General features: G+C 42.9%; 1 protein-coding gene across 3 annotated transcripts in view; it reads left to right on the top strand.

The window, feature by feature from the left end:
* Positions 1-26,992, top strand: part of ATP10A (ATPase phospholipid transporting 10A (putative)) — a 288,904-nt gene that overhangs the window by 186,219 nt on the left and 75,693 nt on the right. For all 3 annotated transcript variants that reach the window (XM_029604743.1, XM_029604744.1, XM_029604745.1), the window contains 5 exons: positions 3,520-3,650; positions 4,980-5,232; positions 13,682-13,899; positions 15,251-15,445; positions 17,851-18,409. In XM_029604743.1, the coding sequence (XP_029460603.1) occupies positions 3,520-3,650; positions 4,980-5,232; positions 13,682-13,899; positions 15,251-15,445; positions 17,851-18,409 (1,356 nt within the window). The remainder of the gene's footprint in view (positions 1-3,519; positions 3,651-4,979; positions 5,233-13,681; positions 13,900-15,250; positions 15,446-17,850; positions 18,410-26,992) is intronic.

The following is a 26,992-nucleotide window of genomic DNA, read 5'->3' as shown; positions in this document are numbered from 1 at the left end:
GCAACATTTGCTTTCTTTGCTTGTCAGGCATGCTGCAAAGTGAATCAGAAACCTCAGAAAGTTTTCTGGGTCAGAAACTCGTGCAGTCTCTTCCTAGCCTCTCCCGTCTTCCTGTAGAGAGGTGACCCTCTCTTCGTTTATGAAGGCTTCCAGTATATTCCATAGAAAGTGGGATTGTTAATTGGACTGTATTTGTGTACTTCTGACTTGGTTCCCTTTTTGGAGGATAGATACTACGGGGTAGATTTTCAAAAAATATGCGTGCATGTCCATGTGCACTTGCTACCCGGCACGTATTCATGGATGCACGATTTTATAGCATGCATCTGCTGGTGCGCACATGTTACAACATTCCATGTTGGCGCACGGTGATGCATCAGGGCCTTCCCCAGTTCCCTCCCAGTATGCTCCAATTATGGAGCGGCCTGGGAGGGAACTTCCCAACCACCTACCTTAACCTCCCTTCCCCTTCCTTTATCCTACCCTCCCCCTATCCCTATCCTAGCTACCCATATTTTTTTTATTTTACCTTTTGCTTCTGCAAAGGAGCCAGGAGCAAGTTGCGCGTGCCGGCACAGTGGCAAATGGCTGCTGTACCGGGCGCCTCTAGTCCTGCCCCCCCCCCAGACTGCCCCGGCCTGCCCCTTTCAGGAAGGCCCACATCGGCCTTTACACATGTTGCCGGGTCTTTTTGAAAATAGGCTCGGTGCGCGCTAGGTCTGGCCACGCGCATAAAGACCGGATTTTACGTGCGTGGCCTTTGTAAAATCCGCCCTTAAGTGTATCCATCCCCAGTCTTGATGAACTGGACTCTGATTAATTGATCCACTTTTTTCCCTTCAGTAATATCTTTGACTAAATGTCCATGATGCCTTGTTAATTTTTACGCAGTGTAGTTTTTTCTGCTTTGGCCCTAGCTTTAAGGATATCCAGAATCCTTGCCCAATTGTTCATTTACTTGTTTGCTTTATTCCAGTCAGTTTCTGGATAATTGAAGGCTACCACTATTACTTGTCATAGCAGGGAGTTCTCCCCATCTGGTCGAGTAATTTTAGTTTTTGTCTCGTCAGTGGTTGGTGGTTGACAGCATATACAAATGTTTTCTTGTTCTTCCTTGTCCTCTTTTGCTGGTGACCCTTTCTGAAACATATAATTTGCTTTAGGTCTGACACTGCTCCCATGAAGTCTCAATGATTCCTATAAAGTGGCTTCCATTCATTTTAGGTCTCTATATTTATCTGGCACTTGCATAAAACCATTTTTTAATTTTATTGGCAATGCTTGACTTTGCATTATCTGTAGAAATGTAAGTTCTGTTAATGGGGTAGTGTATGGCACAGTGTGTCTGAACTAACCTAGATCCCTTGTGAGGCGGGGTAGGGAGGGAGAGAGAGGATGTAGAACATTTTTTCCCCAAGGCACAGCTCTCTGTGTGGAAACACTTGAGCATCTGTGTTTAGTTTGATCTCTGGCTCTCTGTGAGAAACTCTTCAAGATAGCAATAGGGCCTGCTCAACACTATCAGGAATTCAAGCGGAACTTGTCAGACTTAATAAGGGAGCGTGGTTCTCTAAGGAGGTAACAGGAAGGATAAAATCAGAAGAGATTAGCATTCCAAAAATACAAACACAGGTAGAAGAGGACGAGCAGAATTTTCAGGAAAAACAACAAAAAAAGCAAGTAGAGTGATTAGAAAAGCAAAGGCCCGACTAGAGGCAAAAATTGCCCATTAAAAGGAGAAGCAGGTTCATTTCTGCTACCTCCAAAGAGAACCATATCCTTCTCGTTCTCCCATTCCCTTTCTGGTCCATGCCTTTTGCATGTTCCCCTTTATTGCTGACAAAAATCCTCTGTACCCTCCAGCCAGGAATCCAGATTGGTACCCAGTTAGCCATGCTGTTTTTTAAAATATATATTTATTGTAAAAAGAAAAAAAGAAGTGATAGAGGGTCTTACATGGCTAACTGGATGCCTATCTAGGTTCCTAGCTGTAGGGATTGTAGCATCATAAAGTCTCACCAACCAATCAGTATAAATATTCATTGGCAATTCAACAGCAGGCTAGGAAGGGTTGCTAACATCAGTCAGGATCACGCAGACCCCTTTACTGTATACCACAGGTCATGTCAGAAACAAAAACACTGACACACTGTTACACAAACACACACAAAACACATGCATGGCTGATAAAATGTTTTCGACTGCCTTGAGAGGTTTCAAAATTTAGCCCTCAACCCCTGGCCAGCACTAATGCTGATGATGTTTCCTTCCCATTCATGTCCTGCGATGTGGTCCAATATTTCATTCACCTTCCCCTGGGTGCTGATGCCTCCTGCCAGGCTTTCACGGCTGCAAAAACTGCTGCCCAGCTCACCAAATGATTGAGGGCATTCACGGAAGTTCTGAATGCAGCGATTCTGAGCTGCTGCATGTTCACCGTTTCTGCAGTGAGATGTGGTCCTGCCTCTTTCCCTTACTTTAGAAACATGCCTAAGAGAAAGAGAAGACAGCATTGTGGAATTATGGAGATTGTGATCATGCTGCAGTCCACAGCCTGCTCCATGGCTCCCCAGGATGGCAGGAGGAATAGGGGAGAGCACCAATAAGGACTATAGGATGTCCGTGAAAAGGGGGAAGAATGGCAAGGGTGTAACAGCAGGAGGCCACTTGAGTTGTGCCAGCCTCAAATAGAAACTATAATGCACTTTAGGGATGTGCAGGCCCCAACATTTTTCTTTTTGTTTTTTTTTATTATTTTTGGAATGTTTAAAATCCAAAAATCATTCCATTTAATATTTGTTTTGTTTTGGTATTTTAACTGAAACAAAAAAAACCATTTAACCCTCCCCCACCTTCCAAAAATAAACCTGGGAAGAAAACCCTGAAATGCTGGGAGCCCTCAGGACTGTGGCCTGCTCTGCTGACCCGCAGCCTGCTCACTGGCCTGAGGCCTGCCCTGGAGCCTCTCTGACCCCTGCTTCACTCCCTGAAATGATGCCAGCTCTGGCAATCAGCCCGGTCCCCATTTACTCCTCCTGTGGGGTTGGCAGGAGGTGAGGAGGACTCCCTCCTGCCCCGTCTGTGTCCTATTCAGATTGGCTGTACAATAAAATGGTACCTGCCAGACCTGAGGCCTGTGCCATTTTTAAAGTTGCTGTGGAGCCGGAATCGTGGGCCTACTTTAACTATGCGATTGCCTAGAAGGGTCACTCTTACCCCAACCTATATCACTGGTGCTAATGTGCAGCTATTATGTTTAAGATTAAGATCCATTTTTGAAGCATGTACTGGAAAGGATATGGCATATGTCAGAGTTTAATTAAAGTCTTTGCTTTCTAAATGAAAGAGAAGATGGAGTGAATCAGCATTAAGTCACAAAAGAGGATTACCAGACAACAAATGTATTTTCGGGGACATATCCATACATACTGTTCATATATATAAACCATAAAGTTTATTCTCTTTTGTTGGTTTTATTTGTGTGTGTTCAGTTGTGAATGTGTCATTGCTGTTCCACAGGTCATGGACTCTGGGTTTTTCAGTATGGAGAGAAGCAACCGGTGTTTGGTGTGCTGGGGCCTGATGGCAAATATTTAACACCGTTTATATCTGCTGTTTATTTATTTTTCACAATGATAATAGTTTTTCAGGTAATGTTATGCTAATTGATTCTCCTTGACATTTGGTCATACGAGTGAACGTTTCGTGGCTCTGCTTTTTAATGTTTCTAAGACTTAGCTAAACAAACTTTAAAAAAAATATATAGCAATAAATTCTGACCTGTTTAGTAAACCTTGCAGTTTGTTCTCCTGGTAAATGTAAGGAAATGACCCTCAGAAATTATTTGCAGAAGAAAAGAGTCAGGAGTTGTCCCTTTCTGCTTTCCACCCTTGCTAAATTCAAGCAGTGCTTCCTGCTTGTGGAAAATGTCTATTATATTTTAGTGCTTTATTTTTTAAAATGAGTGCGAATTTTATGCTTGTGAAATATGAGGCATTGAGAACATTGAAAATCAAAGTCTTTAATTTTTCCACACAACCAGTGTGACAGTTGTTGACCCTGCAGGCTTTCCCACGTGGCCTGCGGTTGGATCTCAGTTTGGTTCTGGAGGGGCCAGTTGTAACTAGGAAAAGGTCATTCAGTTCCTGTACCCATTTAGTTCTTTGTTTTGGACCTGGCCCCTTTCCCCAGCTCCTTTGGGACTTCCAGCTGAATTGCAACCAAGACCAGGATCTGACAATCAGTCACACCTACGTGTAGACTTTTCTCCTATTTTATATCCAATCGCAGAAGTGAGCATCATCAGTCAGGAGCCATGTAGTCTTTATCCCAATGATCACAGCCACTAGCTGTCACACACTGTGCAAGGACTATGATGTCCTCCTCCAGGGCATCCCCAGCCAACCCTGGGGAGTGGAAGACCTGAACCAGAGGTCTCTCCACACCTGAATCTCCAGACAGACCCACTGCCCTCTCCTGTTTGACTATTCTGCCATGGAGTGCCAGTTATGATGGAAATTTTTAGTAATGTGGATCCCTGTCCACTAGGAACTGAACTGTGACCATGACCTCTGCTAGATAGGACACTGATCAGGATCAGATTTCATGTGATGATAATGTTCAGCTACTGTCAACCTGAACTGGTGACCCAGAGGTGAAAGGCTCTATCTCCCTTTTGCCTTTTCAAAAATATGCACCCATTTTTTCCCTGCAAAAATACACATGCAGACAGCTTAACAGGTATAAATGGGTGTGGGTAGTTTTAGTGGGGTATTTTCAAAGGTGTCTCTTTGAAAACTGGTGTAAAATCTGTGGGTAAAAGTTATTCTCTGAGTTTATACTCTTGTGGGCAGGTACAAAATTACAACCCCCCACTGCCAGATATATTAAAGGCAATATAAAAATACTGGACTTGTATTTAAAAGAAAAAGTTTGCTATACCTATTTCTACATGTATTTCTTTAATTTTTATATTTTAGGTTCTCATTCCAATTTCCTTGTATGTATCCATTGAAATTGTTAAAATTTGTCAAGTGTTCTTCATCCATCAAGATAAGGACTTGTATGATGAAGAAACAGACTCTCAGTTGCAGTGTCGAGCCCTGAACATCACAGAGGACCTGGGGCAGATACAGTATATTTTCTCCGACAAGACCGGTACTCTCACCCAAAATAAAATGGTTTTTCGAAGGTGCACGGTCTCTGGCATTGAATATTCGCATGACGCCAACGGTGAGTCTTTTAAATGTGTTGGCTAAACTTCTTCAACAATAAAAATGCATAGTAAAACATGAATGTTCACACAGTGCATGTACTATTATCTTGAGTAGCTAGTTGGTCTTAAATTGCTCTTATGTATTAGAATCCAACTGAGGAATTAGGTAAGCTGCTGCAGTTCCATTACAGTCCTGAATGCAGATGTTCTGCCAAGCATTGGCATTCTGGATCTTGAATGCATTTCATTTGGCTACTTTGGAGGAACATATTCAGGTGTCAGGAACCAAATGTAAACCAAATGTAAGCAGAACAACCTTGATTAATAAAATATCTGTGAAAATAATATTTCAGCTGTGTTAAATTGATTATGCTGCCAGAAAAATATTGCAAGATTGTCAGATCATCATAGTGAATCGTGGTTGTGAAGCATGAAATTGCATTTCTCTGACACAGGGTGAAAGAGTGGGGACTCTAGTTGTTATCTACAATATTTTGTTGTCATTTATTAGAACTATCACTGTGCTAACCCTTAATAGCCTGTAACAGTATTTTAAACTTTTCTAAGGAAAATGTAAAATATAGAAATCATGTTATCTTTTTTTTAATATTGTTAATTACGTGTGTGTGTGCATAGAAATATACAGACACAAGTGATTAAGTGATGGGTCTTGCTGTCCTTGGTATTCTGTATAAATGTCCTGTGTACTGCTAAGTACATAGAAACTTGAAACAAGATACTTTTAATCAAGTACAGTCAACTTCCTTGAGCTACAAATGCGGACACAAGCAGTAAGGTAGTAATAAAGATGTTAAGGAAAGCATCTGACCTCAGCAGCAGTGAACCAAAATACCGTGTCCAACTCGGCCAGCGCCACAATTTCCAGCAACTCTTCCGCCCCACTGCCAGCCATCGCTTTGCCCCAGAGCAAACCCAACCAACAGTAGGTTTGGAAAGTGACACCACCTATATGGGAAGAGATGTCTTTCCAGATTGTTTGTAGGCTACGTAGCAGAAGTGTAGCAGCAGGGCTGTGCATTTGTTTGAAACAAAATAGGAAATGTCAGTGATAGTTCCTGTTTCAAAAGGAACGTTATCAAAAGGGAATGAAAGAAAAACCAACAAAATTTGATTGGTTTTACTGTCCTCTTTTGAAAATAAAAAAATGCTCAGAACCCCCCCATTTTTACATGGCCTGTCCTGGAGTCTGCCCTGTGACACTCCCGGCCCCCACTTACCTGTCACGTGCAGGTCCGTGCCGAGTCCTGGCCATTAAAGGGGCAGAAGGATGCCCACTCGCCTCCTGGCCCCCTCAGTGGTCAACATATCATAGGAATGGTACCTGTTGGCCCTCAGACTGATGTCATAGCAACTTTTCCATGACAATTTAAATATAGGCATCAAGGAAATTCAGATGGGAATGCACAGAGCCCACATATTAATCCTGCAAGGGGCAATACATATATGTAGAGTGAGTAAATAAGCTCTCACTCAGATTTAAAAGCACTTCAAAGTCTGCAGTGGCACTTTATGTGAGCAAAAACAATGGTAGGGGTATGCCAAAAATGCAGAGAGTGCCAAAGAGCGTCAACTTTCTGTGCACTGAAAATCCTTGACTACTGTGGGGCACAGCATGACCATCACATAGCAGAGATGGGAACTGATGAGCTAAGTAGCAACTCTGAAGTAAGACCCTGTCTATATGACATCAGCACAGTATAGTGACAGAATTTGCAATGTTTTGTAAATCTTTCACTTTCATCTCGCAGTCGAACAAGGCAAGCACAAGAGATCAACTGTGAATGATGAGCTCCAAAGACTTTCTTGGCATAACACCAAGTAAAGCAGCAAAATTACAACTAACCCAGTCCAATCCAAAACAACATGATATAATTATCACACTTATCACACTTACAAGGGTAATGTGTGCAAAACATCAGCTGGAATTTCAAATTGTACAGTGTAAACATAAACCACTTCTGTCAGGCAATACTAGTGAATACACAGTCTTGGCGGGCTTAGATGGGGTCTCTGGTCACACCCTGTAGTCTGGCTCAGGGATTGGTGTTCTGGCATGTGCCTGTGGCTTTAAGAAGTTAAATTGCCTATAGGATTACTACACCAGTGGTTTGCCTATTTCCTCTTTTAGTCATGTGTCTTGGCCTGGAGTTATGTGCCACAATGCCTTCCTTTACCCTGTTTAAGCTCCCTAGATCAGTCTTCCTTTATTGTTTTTAGCCCCTTTAATAAAAGCATGAACTCCTCAGCAATTTGAACCTTATTTTATTTATTACACAACCCAAGGCTATCTTCTAAGCCTCCCATAGTTACCAGCTTTCCAGAGTACACATCATACCTACCAGTCACACTGATGAAATTCAGTTACATAATTTTCTTTCCAGCCATCCACTGATAGATCACAATTCCTAAACACAAGCTTAATTCGTTAACAAAGTCCTCACTAAGTTTAAGTGCAGAATTTCTTCAATTTCAAGAAACAACCTTAATTTATTCCCTCTGTGTTAATTACAGGATTCACCTCCACATTACTGAATGTAAGACTTTAGCTTTCAGCTACAAATCACATTTAAAAAGCAAAGACAGCATCCTGGATTTAAACCTACAAACCTAGCCACCTTTTAGCCTCTACATTATGCTTAACTGTTATCCAGCATGGGAAGTTTAAATGTCTGGCTTTTACAATAGCTCCGCTACAATCTCTAATTTGGCTTAAGATGGTTAGCAAGCATACAAAGTACTTAGACCCCAGTTTCACAGTCACCGTGTTGCAGCTTCCTTGTGAGTTTTCTTTGGCGGTGTACTTGAAACAAAGTCAAACAAACGTCCTATATCAATCAAGAGAATCCCTCAGCTCTGTTGCACTCTTTTCTCCCCGCGAACACTCTCAGCTGTGCTGCAGTCTTTTCCTACACATACTTGTATTCAAAAGTGCCCAGTGTTTCCTTTGAGCCAACTCCCCATAAGAACATAAGAAATTGCCATACTGGGTCAGACCAAGGGTGTTACGCTTGGGCTGAGTTCAGGGGTAGTGAACACCACCCAAAGGGGTGGCTCCAGGTGGAGAGAGACAGGGATGGCTGGAAACCGTGGCTGGGTCAGGGCAGACAGCAAGAAGCAGTGTCTGGGTCTAGGCTGGGTCAGGGCAGGCGGCAGAGCAAGGCAGGTCAGAAGGCCCGTAGGCCACACACACACAGACGGCCCGTAGGCCAGACACCGTAAGCGGGGCAAGGCAGGTCAGAAGGCCCGTAGGCCACACACACACAGAAGGCCCGTAGGCCACACACACACAGAAGGCCCGTAGGCCACACACCTGTAAGCGGGGCAAGGCAGGTCAGAAGGCCCGTAGGCCACACACACACACAGAAGGCCCGTAGGCCACACACCGTAAGCGGGGCAAGGCAGGTCAGTAGGCCCGTAGGCCACACACACACACAGAAGGCCCGTAGGCCACACACCGTAAGCGGGTCAAGGCAGGTCAGTAGGCCCGTAGGCCACACACACACACAGACAATAGAGCAGAGGGCCCGTAGGACCGCATGCACAGTAAGCAAGGCAGGGCAGGGCAGAAGGTCCGAAGACCATACACAGCACAAGGTAGAAGGCCCGAAGGCCGCGCAGGGCAAGACAAGACAAGGTAGAAGGCCCGAAGGCCGCGCAAGGCAAGGCAAGACCGAAGGCCCGAAGGCCACCAAGACTAGGCTAGACAAGACAAGGTAGAAGGCCCGAAGGCCGCGCAAGGCAAGGCAAGACAGAAGGCCCGAAGGCCGCGCAAGGCAAGGCAAGACAGAAGGCCCAAAGGCCGCGCAAGGCAAGGCAAGACAGAAGGCCCGAAGGCCGCGCAAGGCAAGACAGAAGGCCCGAAGGCCGCGCAAGGCAAGGCAAGACAGAAGGCCCGAAGGCCGCGCAAGGCAAGGCAAGACAGAAGGCCCAAAGGCCGCGCAAGGCAAGGCAAGACAGAAGGCCCAAAGGCCGCGCAAGGCAAGGCAAGACAGAAGGCCCAAAGGCCGCGCAAGGCAAGGCAAGACAGAAGGCCCGAAGGCAAGGCAAGGCAAGACAGAAGGCCCGAAGGCCGCGCAAGGCAAGGCAAGACAGAAGGCCCGAAGGCCGCGCAAGGCAAGGCAAGACAGAAGGCCCGAAGGCCGCGCAAGGCAAGGCAAGACAGAAGGCCAGAAGGCCAGGCAAGGCAAGACAGAAGGCCCGAAGGCCGCGCAAGGCAAGGCAAGACAGAAGGCCCAAAGGCCGCGCAAGGCAAGGCAAGACAGAAGGCCCAAAGGCCGCGCAAGGCAAGACAGAAGGCCCGAAGGCAGGGCAAGGCAAGGCAAGACAGAAGGCCCGAAGGCCACGCAAGGCAAGGCAAGACAGAAGGCCCGAAGGCAGGGCAAGGCAAGACAAGGTAGAAGGCCCGAAGGCCACGCAAGGCAAGACAGAAGGCCCGAAGGCAGGGCAAGGCAAGACAAGGTAGAAGGCCCGAAGGCCACGCAAGGCAAGACAGAAGGCCCGAAGGCAGGGCAAGGCAAGACAAGGTAGAAGGCCCGAAGGCCACGCAAGGCAGGCTAGAGCAGGGAGCCCAGGTGAGCTCGATGCCGAAGCACCGAGGCAACTGTCAGGCAGGGTTATAAGGGCACACCCAGAGCATAGAGTGGACAGAGGAGATGGACTGGGCCTGTCAGGAAAGCCAGCTCTAGAGGGACCCCTGGTGGTGAGGCGGTTGCACAGCAGCCACAGCCGTAACAAAGGGTCCATCAAGCCCAGCATCCTGCTTCTAACAGTGGCCAATCCAGGCCATAAGAACCTGGCAAGTACCCAAAAACTATTTATTTATTTATTTATTTAAGGGTTTTTATATACCGCAGTACGTAAAGAAATACATCACCGCGGTTTACATTTAACAATAACTTAGCAACAGGCTTTACATTGACATTATTAATAAACTAAGTCTATTCCATGTAACCATTGCTAATGGCAGTGGCTATTCTCTAAGTGAACTTAATAGCAGGTAATGGACTTCTCCTCCAAGAACTTATCCAATCCTTTTTTAAACACAGCTATACTAACTGCACGAACCACATTCTCTGGCAACAAATTCCAGAGTTTAATTGTGCGTTGAGTAAAAAGAACTTTCTCCGATTAGTTTTAAATGTGCCCCATGCTAACTTCATGGAGTGCCCCCTAGTCTTTCTACTATCCGAAAGAGTAAATAACCGATTCACATCTACCCGTTCTAGACCTCTCATGATTTTAAACACCTCTATCATATCTCCCCCCCCCCCTCAGCCGTCTCTTCTCCAAGCTGAAAAGTCCTAACCTCCATGTATTTCTCTCTAGATATAACAGAGTTTCTCCAAGCATTACACTCTAAGGCCCGGATTTTCAAAGCCCTATGCGTGCTGGGCCTATTTTAAAGTCTAAGTCCCAGGGCTTCGGGAAAGGGGTGGGGAGGGGGTCGGGGTGGTCCGGGGGGGGGGGGGGGGCGGGGTGGAGCTAGAGGTCCCCAGCACAGTGGCCATTTGCCGCTGTGCCGAGGGATTGCGTGCCGGCAGGGTGCTGGCACACGCAACCTGCGCCTGCCCCAAGGCAGGTGTAAACGGTAAGTTAAAGGAATGGGGGAGAACGGGTGAAGGCCGCGGGCGTCGGCGCATGCAAGATGCACTAGTATGTACCCCCTTGCACGCGCCGACCCCCGATTTTATAACATGCGCACGCATGCATCTTATAAAATCGGGCGTCCATGTGAGCGTGCCAGGTAGCGCGCACACATGGACACCCGCGCGTAGGTTTTAAAATCTACCCCAAAATGTCTGAATTCCTGCAGAATTTATCAAAGCATACAACTTTACAACAACTTTAAATGCTAGCACAAACTCCTTTTCTTTTAATTAACAAAGGCATCAACTTTAACTTAATGGCTGCAGGAATCAGGAGGCTGTGCTTCATCTTTTTCAGAGGCTGTCTCCATGGTAGGCTCAGTTGTTTCCCTTGTGTCTCCCTGCTAATGCAGAGATTGCCCTGGCAGCAGCTCAGCTCAGCTGTTCCCTCCTGGGTTCATCCTGAATACTAACCTTGGGAAGTCTGGGTAATGTAGTCAAACGCCTACTCTGGTAAAGCCAGCATATAAGAACGAACAAACTATCCATGACACAAATTCTAACAGAGACTGCAAGGCATGTTTCAAGGACTGAGAAGTCTCCCCAAGTACATTACACCTCCGACAAATCTATTCAGCCTGTGTAACATCGATAGCACTGAAAGAAAAGAAAATTAAGGCAGTAAACAATTGGAAAGCATGGCATCATTTCCAAAGTGACAGAGTGAATGTTTCCTTTACCATTATTGTTAAAACTCAGTAAAAGACCATTATAAATAAATTCATAAGCAAGAAACTCAGCAGATGAAAAGTGGTGAACATGGGCAATGCTACATAGATTAAGAGAGACAAGTTCTTATAGGCCTAGATTCACTAATACCTCCGGGCTCTTTGAATCACGCGGTACAGGGGGCAGGGGGGCGAAGCGGGGGTAGGCCAGCTTTCGCACCCAATAGCTCCATCATAAAAGGTGGCGCTATTGGGCGTGAAATTGGCAGCGAAAAGGGTTCTTACCTTTTCGCTGTCCGCGATGTCTTCGTGGCGTCCGCCCCGGTGCCGCCCTGACTCCTCCTGTTCCGGTCTTGACGCCGCCCCAATTTAGTGATTGCACGTGAGAAGGGACTTGTCGCGTGCGATCGCTTTGGAAAATGACCCCCATAGTTTGGAAACATGATGTAAGGGCAGTCCTTGATCAAAGGTAGGGAAAGAATGGTTACAGAATGAGGGGAACTTGTTGCTTGGGAGGAAGAGGTCACCTTCAAAGTATTTTATGTATTTGGCAGATATAGCTGCAGGATTTGAATGAAAGAAATCCATAGAGCCTGAGCTTCTTTTAATTGCCTTTAATTGTCGTCCTGATGGTGGCATTCTACAAAAAGGGCAAAAAATAAAACACAAGCACTGTTCCTCTGTAGCCCATCCTGCATCTCGAGCAAAACAATTTAATCCTTGATCCAGTAGCTGCATCAGATTTCTTTCCTACAACCTAATTGTGTCGTCCTGCAGAAAGTGTCAGTTTCTCTTTGTTTGGCGGTGTAGAAATGACGGTTTCCATGTGCAAACTGTTTCAGAATTATCAGCAGGTGGTGAAATCCTCTTTCTCCTTTGCCAGAGGGATGCGCACTTTAAGGTGAATTTTAAAAGCCCTGTGTGCACCAAAACCGGAGATATGCACATCATTTGAGCTGGCGCTCACAAATGAAAGGTTTCCGAAAAGGGGCAGAGCGTGGGCGTGTCAGGGCCTGGCCAAGAAATGTGCACATAAATACTTCAGCGTCCGCAAGGACGCATGGTTCCCTGCCACGTAAATTTACTTCTGCTATGGATGGTGTGTAAGTATTAAAACAAAAAACTCTAGGCTAGTCAGTGGGTTTTTACGGGTTTGGGCTAACGGGGTAAGGGAGACTATTAATTTAGGAGGGTTTGCAAGTCCTATCCCTAAACTGGGCAAACTGGGAAAACAGCAAATGGTGTCAGCACAGGTCCCTTATAAAATTCCCCCACTTACATGGAAGAAGCGACATTTGCGTGCTCATGTGCATGTCCATGTAAAATTGTGAGCACGTGTACATGCATCCAGGCTATTTTATATGCGCGTGTGATGTAAAATGGACACGTCTCTGGACGCGGGTTGGCAAACACGCACACATGTGCACCCGTGTGCCTGTTTAAAAGTTACCGTCCCTGGTTTCATTTTTTCTGCTCTTAGGATAAAAAGAATCCTCTACGAGATCTCTGTGGTTGAATGCTATAAATGTATAAAGGAAAAGAAATACACAGGAAGAGCTGTGCAGGCAAGAAGCGCCATGGGACTTTTGCCGGATGTACTACATTTAAGAATTGTCACAAGCTCCATTGATCTTTTTGCTTGAGATTTTGTTTGCATAATTATTTGTCAGTTTTTCCCTTTTGGAATTTCTAGGAAATTAAGAACTCGTGGAAAAGAAGCGTTATTTCAAAACTGTGCAAATAAACGGACTTGCAGGCTTTTTACATCTTTCTTGCCCAGAAGTTAAATCTGGCTCTTTATGGTGGTAGAAGTATTTTTGTATAGTTTTTAAACACTTGTACTCACCGTGAATCTTTTAGAGGAGAGAATGCTAATTTGCTCAAAGAAATATGAGCCTTCCTTCCCAGAATGAAGTGGAAGCTTTACAGTGATCCTTGAATGTTCTAGATAATTTGTATTTTCAATTATTTAACATTTAAAAATATAATATAACACGGTAAGCAAACTAAACTATATTCATATACCAATATACATAAGGTAGTAGATATTTTAGCTTTTTCTAGAGCTTGAAATGCATCTTGAAAAACTCCTATATGTTTAAAATTAATATTAGATATTTTTTCATCTACAGCGCGGCGGTTAGCAATGTATCAAGAGGCTGATTCTGAAGACGAAGAAATTGCAGCTAAAGGAGGGACAGCATCCCACCGTGACAGTGTTGCCAGTCATCAGAGCATTAAGAATGTTCATCGCACCCAAAGCACTAAATCCCACCGACGCACTGGCAGCAGAGCAGAGGCAAAACGAGCAAGCATTCTGTCCAAGCACACAGCGTTCAGCAGCCCGATGGTCAGTCCTCGGCAAACTTATTTTATTTTTTTATCTAGGGATAGAGGTGGATTTTCAAATCTAAGAAGAGAAAGGAACCCATCCAGGTTCTTAATTTAATAAACTAAACAGCTCAGTTCTGTGAGGTAGCAGAATCGGAGAGGAAGTTTAAAAAAGCTTTGAATGTGTTGTGTGTCATAAAAGTTACTTGAGAGGGCATTGGAAGAGCACCAGGTCAATAGCAGGAGTTAATCTCTGGGTTGCAGACTTTATTTCATGTGCTATACTCCCCAGATTCATGGTTCTGGGGAGTATAGCACAGAGGGGGAAAAAATCTGTTAAATTTTGAGCACAATTTTGAGAAAAAGTTAAAACCTGAGATTGGAGATGATAGGAAGGGCTCATGGATGTTTCAGCCGGGATAGGTAATCCTGAATAAAAGAAAATATTTGGTCCCATGAAGAAGTTTTATTAAAGTCTGAATGGGCTGCATGCAGTAATGTGTAGCAGAGCTGCCTCTTATGACTTATTCCTCCAGAGCTTGATTACAAATCACTCAGAATGCTGAGGCCTGGGTCCTACCTGGTAGTAGTCTTCGTCAGCATATCACCCCGGTATTGTACTCTCTACAATGGTTTCCCATCTAGCGGAGGGCAAAATACAAAATTCTTTATGGCCATGCTGTTTCTGAAATAAGTACTTCCCTACATACCTATCAGCTGAGCAGATCATTGTGATCTCTTCGTCACGTGCGTCCGAGTGAACCTCTGTTTAATTCAGTCTCCCAAACTCATTTTGTGTACTGTAGCATATGATTTCAATAGAGTAGTTGGACAGATGTGCTCCAGTTTGATTTGTGCTGTTTCCTAATTTCAGTTTCTTGCTGGGGTGATTTTTATTTTTATTTTATGATGGATGCACTTTTGTGACCCACCATGAATGAAAGATATGTGTGGGATATGTTTTAATAAATATGAAATATACTTGTCAAAAATCCTATAAGCCATTTCCAACAAGCATGAGGCTGCGTTGTACAGTATGCTTGTAATGTGCTACAGGGACTTTTTTGATTGCCCTGCATATGAAGATGGTATTTTTCATGTGCAAAGAATGGAAGAAAATATTCGATAAATCAAGCCCCTACTTTTCTCAGAAGTATCATTTTCAAAATGTAATAAAACTAGTTGGTATCTGCTTTATATTCTAACTGGGTGAGTCTTTGATTCATTTCATAAGAAATATGTTCCTGTTTTGCATGAGCAGTAGTGGGCTATAACTTGGACCGGGTTCTAGTAGACAAGGTACATGGTGTTAGTTGAAATGTGCAAGACTGATCTCCAGATGAAAATGAGGTATTGTGTTTCTTTTCCAGGAAAAAGATATCACTCCTGATCCAAAATTGTTGGAGAAAGTAAATGATTGTGCCCGATGTTTAGAGATCAGGAGAAATCTCGCACATCCAATGTCCCAGCTCACACCTGAGCAGTCTGACATTTTTGACTTCTTTATAGCTTTAACCATCTGTAATACAGTTGTAGTTACATCTCCAAATCAACCAAGGCACAAGGTATGTGAAAGAGCCACGTAGAAACCCAATATGCTTGCATATTTATTAGTTATAGTGTTGGTATCTTTCCAGTTGTACATTTTGTGCAAGACACTTTACAAAAACTGGAAATTATAGGACCCCCCCCCCCCCCAAATATGAACCTGGAAAACAGAACATAAGAAATTGCCATGCTGGGTCAGACCAAGGGTCCATCAAGCCCAGCATCCTGTTTCCAACAGAGGCCAATCCAGGCCACAAGAACCTGGCAATTACCCAAACACTAAGAAGATCCCATGCTACTGATGCAATTAATAGCAGTGGCTATTCCCTAAGTATAATTGATTAATAGCCATTAATGGACTTCTCCTCCAAGAACTTATCCAAACCTTTTTTGAACCCAGCTACACTAACTGCATTAACCACATCCTCTGGCAACAAATTCCAGAGCTTTATTGTGCGTTGAGTGTGTACTAGATCATCGTTACTATGTATACTAGATCATATTTTCTTAATGAAATTACTTGAATTGTAAATTGACTATATCGTACAACCTGCTTACCAGAAGGGATAATTTCAATATATTTCTTGCTTTTATTTATCAGCTCTGAGCTTGCTTCGCTGCTGTTAACAAGCGCTGCTCCAGGATTTTTTTATTTGGTGTGGGGTAGGGAAAAGAGACAGTACAGTAGAATAGGGGCCAGATGTAGTGTAGGTGTCTGGGGACCTTTTAAACTTCCAGAAGACTAGTTAGTTTGTAGGCTCCAAGATGCAGTCAGATATGTCTATTCCAAGGAAATACCCTGATTTTCTAGTACATTGATGTATAAATAATAGTAAACAGCGACGTCTGAGCAATCATATAACATGAACAAGCAAGTTTTCATAGGCACGGTTAGGAGTACATTTTCATATATGCATGTAAGTAGTATGGACTCATGTATCTGCTGTTTTATAAACCTCGAAAGTGCGTGTGTATTTTTCAGTTTGCACATACATTTTTTGGCAGGGCTAGGGGTGTTCCATGGCAGGGTTCAGAAATACACACAGTAGTTGCTGTTTTCTTAAAAATATATGCATATACGTTACTGAACCTATTCGAGAAGTTTTACACCTGCTTACTGACTGGCCCGAGTGAAATCAGAGTTGTCTGTTGACTGCAGCTTTTGGGTGGGAGGTCTGCATGCATTGGTGGGGATTCAGGGAAAAGTGCTAGAGGGCAGGGCTGGTGGGAGGTGTTAGGCGAACTAGGCAGCTGCCTGGGGAGGCATCGCATGGCGAAAGAGAGAGAGATCACTTGGTAGGGTGATGTTACCGACTAAGGCGGCTGAACATCCTGGCACCGGCAGTGCTAGAGGGTCTAGGACAGTGATGGCGAACTCCAGTCCTCGAGTTCCACAAACAGGCCAGATTTTCAGGATATCCACAATGAATATTCATAAGACAGATTTGCATGGACTACCTCCAATATATGCAAATCTATCTCATGCATATTCATTGTGGATATCCTGAAAAGTTGACCTGTTTGTGGCACTCGAGAACTAGGGTGCGCCATCACTGGTCTAGGTGAATTTGGAAGCAGGAGGGTTAAATTAGCAGAGATATTGGCGAGCTGGTGATGTCAAGTGTGCACGCAAGTAAGAATATTCAAAACAGTATACACTCATACTTTATAAATTATCTGCCTCTGTGAAGAAATCAGGCACCCTTCTTCAGGGCTTTTTTTCCCCCCAGCATGAGGCACCCATAATAATGATCTTCACCACGTCAGAACAAAATATAGCTAGGAGAGCCCAAGATATGTATGGCCCTTTATGATAGAAAAGCCAGGTTTGACTGAGGAAGCCAACTTTGATATTTTGCAATCACAGTAATGGGATATTTTAAGTGAATAATCCATATTTAGATACAGTAGTTATTAGGAGGTCAATATTCAGACACAGTCCGAATAGCAAAGTTAGCCGGATAGGTTTATCCGGCTAACTTTGAAGGTAAATTCAACAGTGCAGCCACAGTATTGTAAATAGGCAGCTATCTTAAAGTTAGCTGGCTACCTATAGCTGCCCAACTTTAGGACACCTCTTTGGCCCGACCAGACTTAGCCAGCTAAATCATCCGCTAACTCTGAATATTGGAGTTAGCCAGTTAACTTAGCTAGCTAACTCATTTCCTCCCAGTTACACCTCCAGAACGTCCCTAACTTAGCCGGCTGAATTCTAGCCACCTAACCTTTTAGGTGGCTAGAATTTAACCAGATATGAGCCCAAATATTCATTTAGCTGCTAACTTCTGAGTTAGCCAGCTAAATGCTTTTGAATATGGATCTTTATATAAATAGTTTTGCTGTGTTATCATTCCTGGGACTGTGTGTGTACTATTTGTTCATCTAAGATTGTTTATCATAATGGTGTTCTTTCTTTTTCAAGGTTAGAGGTAGATTTGAGCTGAAGTCTCCGGTAAAGACAATAGAAGACTTCATTCGAAGATTCACTCCCAGCCGCCTGACATCCGGATCTAGTAACAGCAGTTCCTCAAGCCTGTCTACCAACAAATCTTTGCAGAGAGTTGGCTCTAGTTTTATTTCCTGTAGCTCAACTGAGGGCACATTGTTAAAACTGGAGCGAAAGCTGGCGCACAGTCCCCAGATGAATAGCAACGGCTGTAACTCACAGCCAGGAGGAAGTGCGGTTGGCGGGCCAGGGGACGGAGAACTGCGTTATGAGGCAGAGAGCCCAGATGAAGCTGCTCTTGTCTACGCTGCCAGAGCGTATAACTGCGCCCTGGTTGGTAGGCTGCCTGACCAGGTAACGGTAGAACTGCCTCACCTGGGACGGTTAACGTTTGAACTGTTACACACACTGGGCTTTGATTCCATCAGAAAGAGAATGTCTGTTGTGGTCAGGCATCCACTGACAGATCAACTAGTTGTTTATACGAAAGGAGCGGATTCAGTTGTTATGGATCTCCTTGAACCTTGCTCCTCAGGTACAGCGCTTCTCTTTATTTTTGCCACCCATAGATTGTAAACCTATCTAAATCTGGCTGCCATTGATCCAAAAATGAAGCCTGTGAGTTGGAGTGATTTGTAGATGTTTAGTATTTGACCAGGAAGTCAAAATATTGGATGTAGATGGAGGCAGTAAAACATATGAAGACTGTGAGAACACAATCGAAAACTGACACATTGCATACACTATACACCCAAAAACATTTTCAGATTGCATTAGTTATAGTAAGTGGCATTCAGTTACAAAATTGCATTCAAATGACATCATTTTCTCCAGCCTATTGAGCGATGAGATTTGCACATACAATTTAATCGCTAGATTGCCATTTGATTTTGGGATTCACAGACGTACCTTAAATGAGTGAGAAATATCAATGCAGTGCCGTGTTCTAGTTTATTCCCTGATTTTGTTTGACAGTCATGCAGCAGAGATAGTAGAAGCATGTTTGAAGAAAAACATTTCAGATGACACAAAATAATTCAAAATTGTTAAAACCCTGGGCTTCTAAGTGGTAAATGAACTTTAATGTGGATAAGTGCAAAGTGAAACACAAAGGGAAAAATAATCTTAACTACAGATATACAATGCTGGGTTCCATATTAGGAATCACCATGCAGAAAAAGGATCTCGGAGTCATTATGGACAATACCTTGAAATCCTCAGCTCAGTGTGCTTTGGTCAAAAAACAAAATTGAATGTTAGAAATTATTCGGAAAGGAATAGAGAACAAAACTGAGAGTACTGCAATGCCGCTGAATCCATCCCACACCTTGAGTATTGTGCACAGTTCTGGAAACTCCATCTCAAAATAAATTTGGCTGTACTAGAAAATGAACATAGAGGGCAACAAAAATGGTAAAGGGGATGGAACATCTCCCTTATGACTAAAAGCTAAACTGATTAGGGCTTTTCAGCTTGGAGAGGAGACAACTGAAAAGGGGATATGATAGAAGTTTATCAAATCGTGAGTAGGATAAATCAGGTAAATATGAAATGGTTATTTATCCTTTCAAATAGTACTTAACATAGTAACATAGAATTGACGGCAGAAAAAGACCAAAATGGTCCATCTAGTCTGCCCTGCAAGCTTCCCAAGGTAGTAATTGCTGCTCCGTGTTTCTCTTAAGGGTATTAACTGCCGCTCCGTGCTGGTTTAGCTTTTTTATTTTTTCCCATCCTCTAGCCTTTAGGGATCCACAGTATTTATCCTATGCCCCTTTGAAATCCTTCACCTCCTCCGGAAGGGCATTCCAGGCATCCACCACCCTCTCAGTGAAGAAATATTTCCTGACACTGGTTCTAAGTCTTCCTCCCTGGAGTTTCAAATAGTGACCCCTAGTTCTACTAAATTGTTTCCAATGGAAAAGTTTGTTGATGACCATGGATCATTAAAACCTTTCAAGTATCTGAAAGTCTGTATCATATCACCCCTGCTCCTCCTCTTCTCTGGGGTATACATATTCAGGCTCCTCAACTGCTCCTCATAAGACGAGTTATTGCTTCAGACTTTTCAAAGCTATGCGAACAGGCTAAAAACAGTTGGGGGTAGTCTATAGATTGGCTGCAAAGTCTGCCTACAAACTGAGCCAGAGATATGACCAAAAGGTGAGGCAGCATGACTTGACGGCATGGGATAAAGAACTCAAAGAACTGGGGGCTGACTAGGAGACACAAAATTGCTAATAGGTGGAGATCTACCCCCTATGTTGTTGAGGAAAAACGGAACCACCTGCCTGTTTATTAAGTCCAGAGTGGGGTGAAGGACCAGGAAAAACGGTACACAGAAACCATCTCCTGCCCATTGGACAGTTGGTATTTTCCCCTAGAGGAACCCCAAGCTATAGCGGAATCCCTTCCACCCAGACCAAGAAGGGGGGGGGGGGGAGGAGAACAGTAAGACCTAAGACCCAACCTCATTGGGAGTTTGACATGAATCCCCCATCAGGAACGGGTAGGGATCCCAAAGTAGCCACTGGAGGACAGTCATAGATGATATGATAGTGAGGATACAGGAGGAGAGTTAGGTGGGAGAAATATGAGGTTCACCTGGGAGCCATATTGGCAAGACCATACCCCAAACCAACAGGCAAGCTCCAGGGGATGGAAGGCAGCTCCAGGGGATGGAAACACAGGATAGGGAAATCCAAGAAGCCTTCCAGAGTAATAATAGGATTGAGGATGGTAAAGATGGCAAGAGAGGGATGGACAACTTGGAACAAGAGAGGGAAAGAGGTGCTACAGATGAGATTCACCCTCAGAGAGAATCAGAAACTACAGAGGCCGAGAAATTGGTTCCACTGCCAACCCAAGAGCCCAGGACAGGTAGGACAGTGAAGCCCACAAGAAGGTTCATTTATGCTAACCCTGGAAACCCAGTGAATGTCCCTCTGACAGTAGCACACAAACAAGTGACTGCCTATTACCTAAAAGTAATGAAGGAATGAATGCCTTGAGACTTTGGTCTAAAGGGGAGATACATGCAAGAGTAGTGTCTTGTTGATAAATTTAAGTGGGGAAAAGCAAACCCCTCCTCCCCCAAGGGAGAGAGGGTAAAGAGTAAGTAAGAATTTAAGTGAACTGCAGCAGAGTAAACAAAGAGGACAATGCAGCTATGTAACAAGAGGTACTAGCCCAGGAAACCCAGAATGGGATTGAAAAGGTTGCCAGACCTCTTACTGTGAAGGTGCTTAAATGACCATTGACTAGATGAGTCAGAGACTCAGGTAGAAGAATTTGCATGTCACAACCCCCTGAACTATTGTTGGTAACTTTCAGTGAAATATCACTTCAAATCATACAGAACTATGACTGGAGAATTCTAGGAAACCTCACCCTAACTTGGGGAGTGAGACTCTTGGGACCCCAGTTCTCAGACAACAGGAAAAAAAAAGTCCAGGCAGGATGGAAAGGTGTGCACACATTCTCTTCCCATGATCCTGCCTGGGTCTTGGCCTTTTAGCTGTAAGAAGGTGACCCCTCCAGGCTGGGTAACAGCGAATGACTGGCCATGAGCTTAGCAAAGCTAAAATCACTAAAAGCTAATACTGTAGAGGGCCTGAATCAATGAACATTAAACAAGCCATAGAGGAGCTGTAAACCCAAGGGGGACACTCTATGACACTAACAATTAACAGATGTAAAACAAATTGGAGAAGGCATTTATTTTCACTCAGTACACAATCAAGCTGTGGAATTTGTTAGGAGTTACCACTCAGGAAAAGGATCTAGGTGTCATCGTTAAAAATACGTTGAAATCTTCAGTGTGCAGCAGCAGCCAAGAAAGCAAATAGAATGCTAGGGATTATGAGGAAAGGAATGGAGAATAAAACAGGCTATCATAATGACTATCACTCCATGGTGAGACCTCATCTTGAGAATTGTGTGCCATTCTTGTCACCACATCTCAAAAGAGATATAGCAGAATTAGAAAAGGTACAGAGAAAGGCGACCAAAATGATAAAGGAGATGAAACGAGTCCCCTATGAAGAAAGGTTAAAGAAGTTAGGAGTCTTCAGCTTGGAGAAGGGACAGCTGAGAGGAGATATGATTGAATAAAATAATGAGTGGAATGGAATGAGTAAATGTTAATCAGTTGTTTTCTCTTTCATAAAGTACAAAGACCAGGGGGGACACAATGAAGTTATTAGGTAATATATTTAAAAAAAATAAGAGAACATATTTTTTTTACTCATCGCATAAGTAAACTCTGGAATTAATTGTCAGAGGATGTGTTGAAAGCTATTAGTAGTTTAGCTGCGTTTAAAAAAAGGTTTGGACAAGTTCCTGGAGAAAAAGTCCATTAACCATTATTAAGGTAAAGTTGTAGAAATCCACATCTTATTCTTGGGAGATAAGCAGCTTGGAATCTAACTAACCCTTGGAATCCTGCCAGGTACTTGTGATGTGGATTGGCCACTGTTGGAAATAGGTTACTGGGCTTGATGGACCTTTGGTCTGATCCATAATGTGGTTGAGGCATCTAGCATAACTGGGTTTAAAGGAGGTTTCAACAAGTTACAAGACCATAAACAATTATTAGCTAGGTAGGCTTAGAATAGCCACTGCATACTCCTGGGCGTGAGCTATGTAGATTGGATCTATTTTTTGGGATCTGTTGGATATTTGTGATCCAGACTGTTCATGGTCAGAGACAGGATATTGGACTTAATGGACCTTTGGTGTGATCCAATATGGCACCTTTTATGTTCGTATCTATTTCAGATGCTCTTTGCTTTTTAATATAATTCATCATTTCCCCTCTTCTAACGCATCTCATCTACAATGGAATAGTCATCATAAGGTCCCACACTTCTCAGACCAGCAATAGCTTTTTGATCAGTAACAGAATTTGAAACCACATAAAGAGGAGTATTATCTGTTCAGACTTCATTAGGTGAGACCTCACCTGGAGTATTGTATCCAGGTGTGGAGTCCAAATCTCCAAAAGGGAATAGATAGAGTAGAAGCAATCAAGAAAAGAGCTGTCAAAATATTTGTCCTACAAGATGAGACAAGCACTTAAATATGTATACACTAAAGAAAAGGCAAAAGGGGGAGAAATGCTAGAGATTTTTTAAATACCTCAAATATTCATGATAACTTATTTTTAGAGAAAAGTAGGTTGTAAAACAAGATATCATGGTATAAGACTCCAAAAGATTAGACTCAGGAATAACATCAGAAAATATTTCTTCATGGAAATGGTGGTGGATACATAGAATAACTTCCCACTGGAAATGATGGAGGCAAAATTAGTAGCAGAATTCACCAAAACAAGGAATGAATACTGGGATCTGGAGAGCAAGATGGCCACTGTTCACGAGATGCTTGCAGGACATCTTTGTCGTTGACCTGTTTCCTGGTTGGTTTTTATGTTTTTGCTTTTTTTTGTTCAAGTATTTATGGATGGGCATGAGGGTAAGAAACTTCCTTATCTTGCAATGGCTGCTCCAGTTACAGCACCAATTGATAGCTGCCTAGTCCACAGCAGTGACAACACGGATCCATCAGCTGCCTCTTGATGTTTTTGGAGTTGGATTCAAACCTGAGTACAGGATTTGTGCTTCCAGCATAGGTCCTAAGATCTCTTTTGATGGAGGGACTCCCCAGTGTGCAAGGTGGCTGGGGTCTTGGAGATGCTAAGGAGAGGCAAGAAGAAGTATGTGCCTTTCTGAATCATCATTGGGCTGTAATAGAAGAGATACTGGAGGAAAGCTTTGGGGCATCTGTGTTTATGCTGAGTTCTCTGCAGCTGCCTGCGGGTGATCTTCATGGTTTGGAGAAAAAACCAAATGTAAAACAGTGAAGCTCCTCATGCAGGAAGTTTATAGCATTGAATTTGGCAAAGCTCCACAGTTGGAAGCAAGCAGGTTTATCTCTGACTCTTTGTTTCCTGGTTCTATGTCTGAAGGTGTTATCATTGTTCCCCTGAGCATGAGTTCTGGAGAAATGAGGTAACCACGTAAAAGAGATTTCACTCCAAACTAAATGGTGTACGATTATGCATTTAGAAAACATTTTGATGGCTGGTTTAAAGTCTTTGTGCCAGGAAATTAAATCCTTTAGTTCTGGACTGTCTATTGAAGAGTCTGAAGTGCAAATCGTATCTAAGAGATCCATATTCAGAAGTTATCTGGTTAAATGAATATTTGAGCACTTATCTGGCTAAATTCCAGCCAAATAACTTATTGTTGAGCTAAAATCTGGCCGGATAAGTTAGAGGTGTACCAGGGGCGTAACTGGGAGAAGTGAGTTAGCCAGATAAGTTATTTGGGTAAGTCTGATTGTCCCATAGACTTGTCCTAAAGTTAGCTGGATAGACTTATCCGTGTCACTGAATACACAGGCTAAGAGAATGTCTGACTCAAGTGTAAAGCCATCAGAGTTGCAAGGAGTTTGAAACACTCTGAAAATATTGGAAATCGAATAAAGAACAGAAATACTAGACTGGTTAATTTTCCCAAGTTAAAGACCATGGATCCAGAAGAACTATGTCATCATTTCCAAAAACATCTGAAGATTCATTACCCGCTATTGTCAAAGCTGAAAGAACATTTAGTAGGATGAGTGTGGAGAATAGTTTTCGGAGTATGGTGGATGTTCCACAAGCCTAGATTTTTGTAATACATTATCTGGTACTCAATCAACCAAAAAGCTTAACTGGCATCTAGCAGTGGGTTGTTTATTTTTTCTCTACTTCTGCCAAAAGATTTAAACAGAAAGCTAATCAACATTAGCTCTGCTCTGAGCTCTGTTTGCTCTGGCAGAGGAAGTGAGGGATTGGAGAGCAGAGTAGCTTTTCTCCACTCTGATCTATGCTCTGTCCCATTCTGAGACAGCCTATGCATGTCCAGCTGAAGCAAAGTGTGTTTCTGGCCTCAGCTGGCATCATTTTGGATTTCAGTGCTGGCAGGGTAAAAACAACATGGGGAATCGTTCTTACCAATATAATCGTATCAATTTGTCCAATGCACGATGACTAGATATAACTTATGACAATCACATTGTATCAAAAATTTACAATCTTTTATAGTGTTACTGGTTTTCTTATACTTTTTATAACGTTTTATCACAATTTTTTATGAAAATTTGGGACCTTCATCTCACCTGCGGTTTGCAAGTATACAACTTGTACTTTCACCGCTATGGGTCTTTTTTAATCATCGGTCCATTAAACACTCTTCATTTTTTGTTTTTCAATTTTTCTTTTGGTTTTTAACTATTTTATAAAAATATGGAGATTGGTACTTCCCTTAACTTGTGCAAACCTCACTTCAGAGTCTGACATGTCCACGTTTCGCGAGCCGCTGCCTCAGGGACTTCTCGATATGACTCACAACACACTATTGCAGAAAATCTCTTGATACTCGTTAACAGAAAATCTCCCAATATTCATCAACTTTTCATTTTAATGGAGGTCCATCTTATCTTTTCTGTGAATCAAAACTATTTAAGTTACTTATACAATAAGTAACTTAATGATATTCGCTAGCACAGATTATTGTAACTCCCTGCTTTTAGGACTACCTCAATCTACAATTCAGCCTCTGCAAATATTGCAAAATTCCGCTGCCAGAGTTTTGACAGGCAAAAAAAAGAGTGACCATATTACAGGAACACTTGCTGAACTCCACTGGCTTCCAATTGAACAAAGAATACAATATAAAGCACTTTGTATAATCCATAAACTAATCCACGATGATAAAGCCGACTGGCTTAAACACGGCATGTACCACAAAGAAACCTGAGATCTGCAAATAAAGCTCTACTAATTGTCCCCTCTGTCAAATCAGCACATCTCACGCAAGTAAGAGAAAGAGCACTGTCACTGGCTGGTCCTGTACTCTGGAATATCATGCCACTCGAAATAAGACTACAGACAAATCTGAAATTATTCAAAACTAATCTGAAAACCTGGCTTTTAAACAAGCATTTTATAAAGATAAAGAAAAGGAGAAAAATAGTTGAGCGATAAGGATGCACCAAGCTAGAAGTTTTTAGTAACCTACATAAGCATTTTAATGTTAAAATCAAACTCCCTAATTTGTTCCTAACAATCAGGTTTAACTTACACACCTAGTTTTATATTTTAAATTGTTACCATACTATGATGGCACACGAGTAATTTGTAATCTATACCACCCATATTTCTCTTTATCGTGCCCTTCTGTAAACCGTTGTGATGATATTTAACTTAACGACGGTATAGAAAATTTTTTAAATAAATAAATAACCATGCATAACAATGAAATGCATATCCTGGATAACGATGAAGTGACTCGGGACACTTCTGCTTACCAGACCCTGCCACCATTTTCTTCTTTCAGTGTTTCAGCAAACTGAGAATAAGAACGAGTCTGGTTTATATGCAGTTCACATGCCTCATCTGACGACTAACATGCTATATTAGCTGACAATCACATGAAGTGAATCCATGTGCCTCAAGTGCATCGTGAATTATCAAACACGGCTTTTTATCAGGAATTGATCAAGGACCTTACATCAAGCACATTGACAGAGGTGAAACAAGTGGTGGAGCGGGGATTTGAACTCGGGTACCTCACTGGCAGTGAACGAAAATATTTAACAACAACCTGAGAATACCTATCCTGTATGTTGTGCCCAAGATACATAAAACTCTCATAAACCTGCCGGACAGACCCTTAGTATCTGCCAAGGAGTCTGTTTTGGAGCCCGTTTCAATTTTTCTTGATAAGATCTTACAACCATTTGTGCCACAAACTATGTCTTATATTAAAGACAGCTCCAGTATTCTCCAATTTCTGGCCACAGTTACTTTAACGCAGGATAGCCTTTTAGTCACTATGGATATCGAATCGCTATATACTGTCATTCCACAGGATCAAGCACTGACAGTGGTTACCAAGTCTTGGAGTCTCGTCCACATCCTCAACGAATTCCAACTGATTTCATCACAGAACCGCTGAAGTTGGCTTTAAGCAAAAATTACTTTGTTTGAGGATAAATTCTATTTACAGACACATGGCAACTGATATTGCCAATTTATTCGTTACAGCATTTGAAGCAGTGTACATTCAAG

This window comes from Rhinatrema bivittatum, chromosome 5, assembly GCF_901001135.1.
Source record: "Rhinatrema bivittatum chromosome 5, aRhiBiv1.1, whole genome shotgun sequence".
NCBI lineage: Eukaryota > Metazoa > Chordata > Amphibia > Gymnophiona > Rhinatrematidae > Rhinatrema > Rhinatrema bivittatum.
Note: the sequence above shows the minus strand (reverse complement) of the source record. Positions and strands in the feature narration are given on the sequence as shown.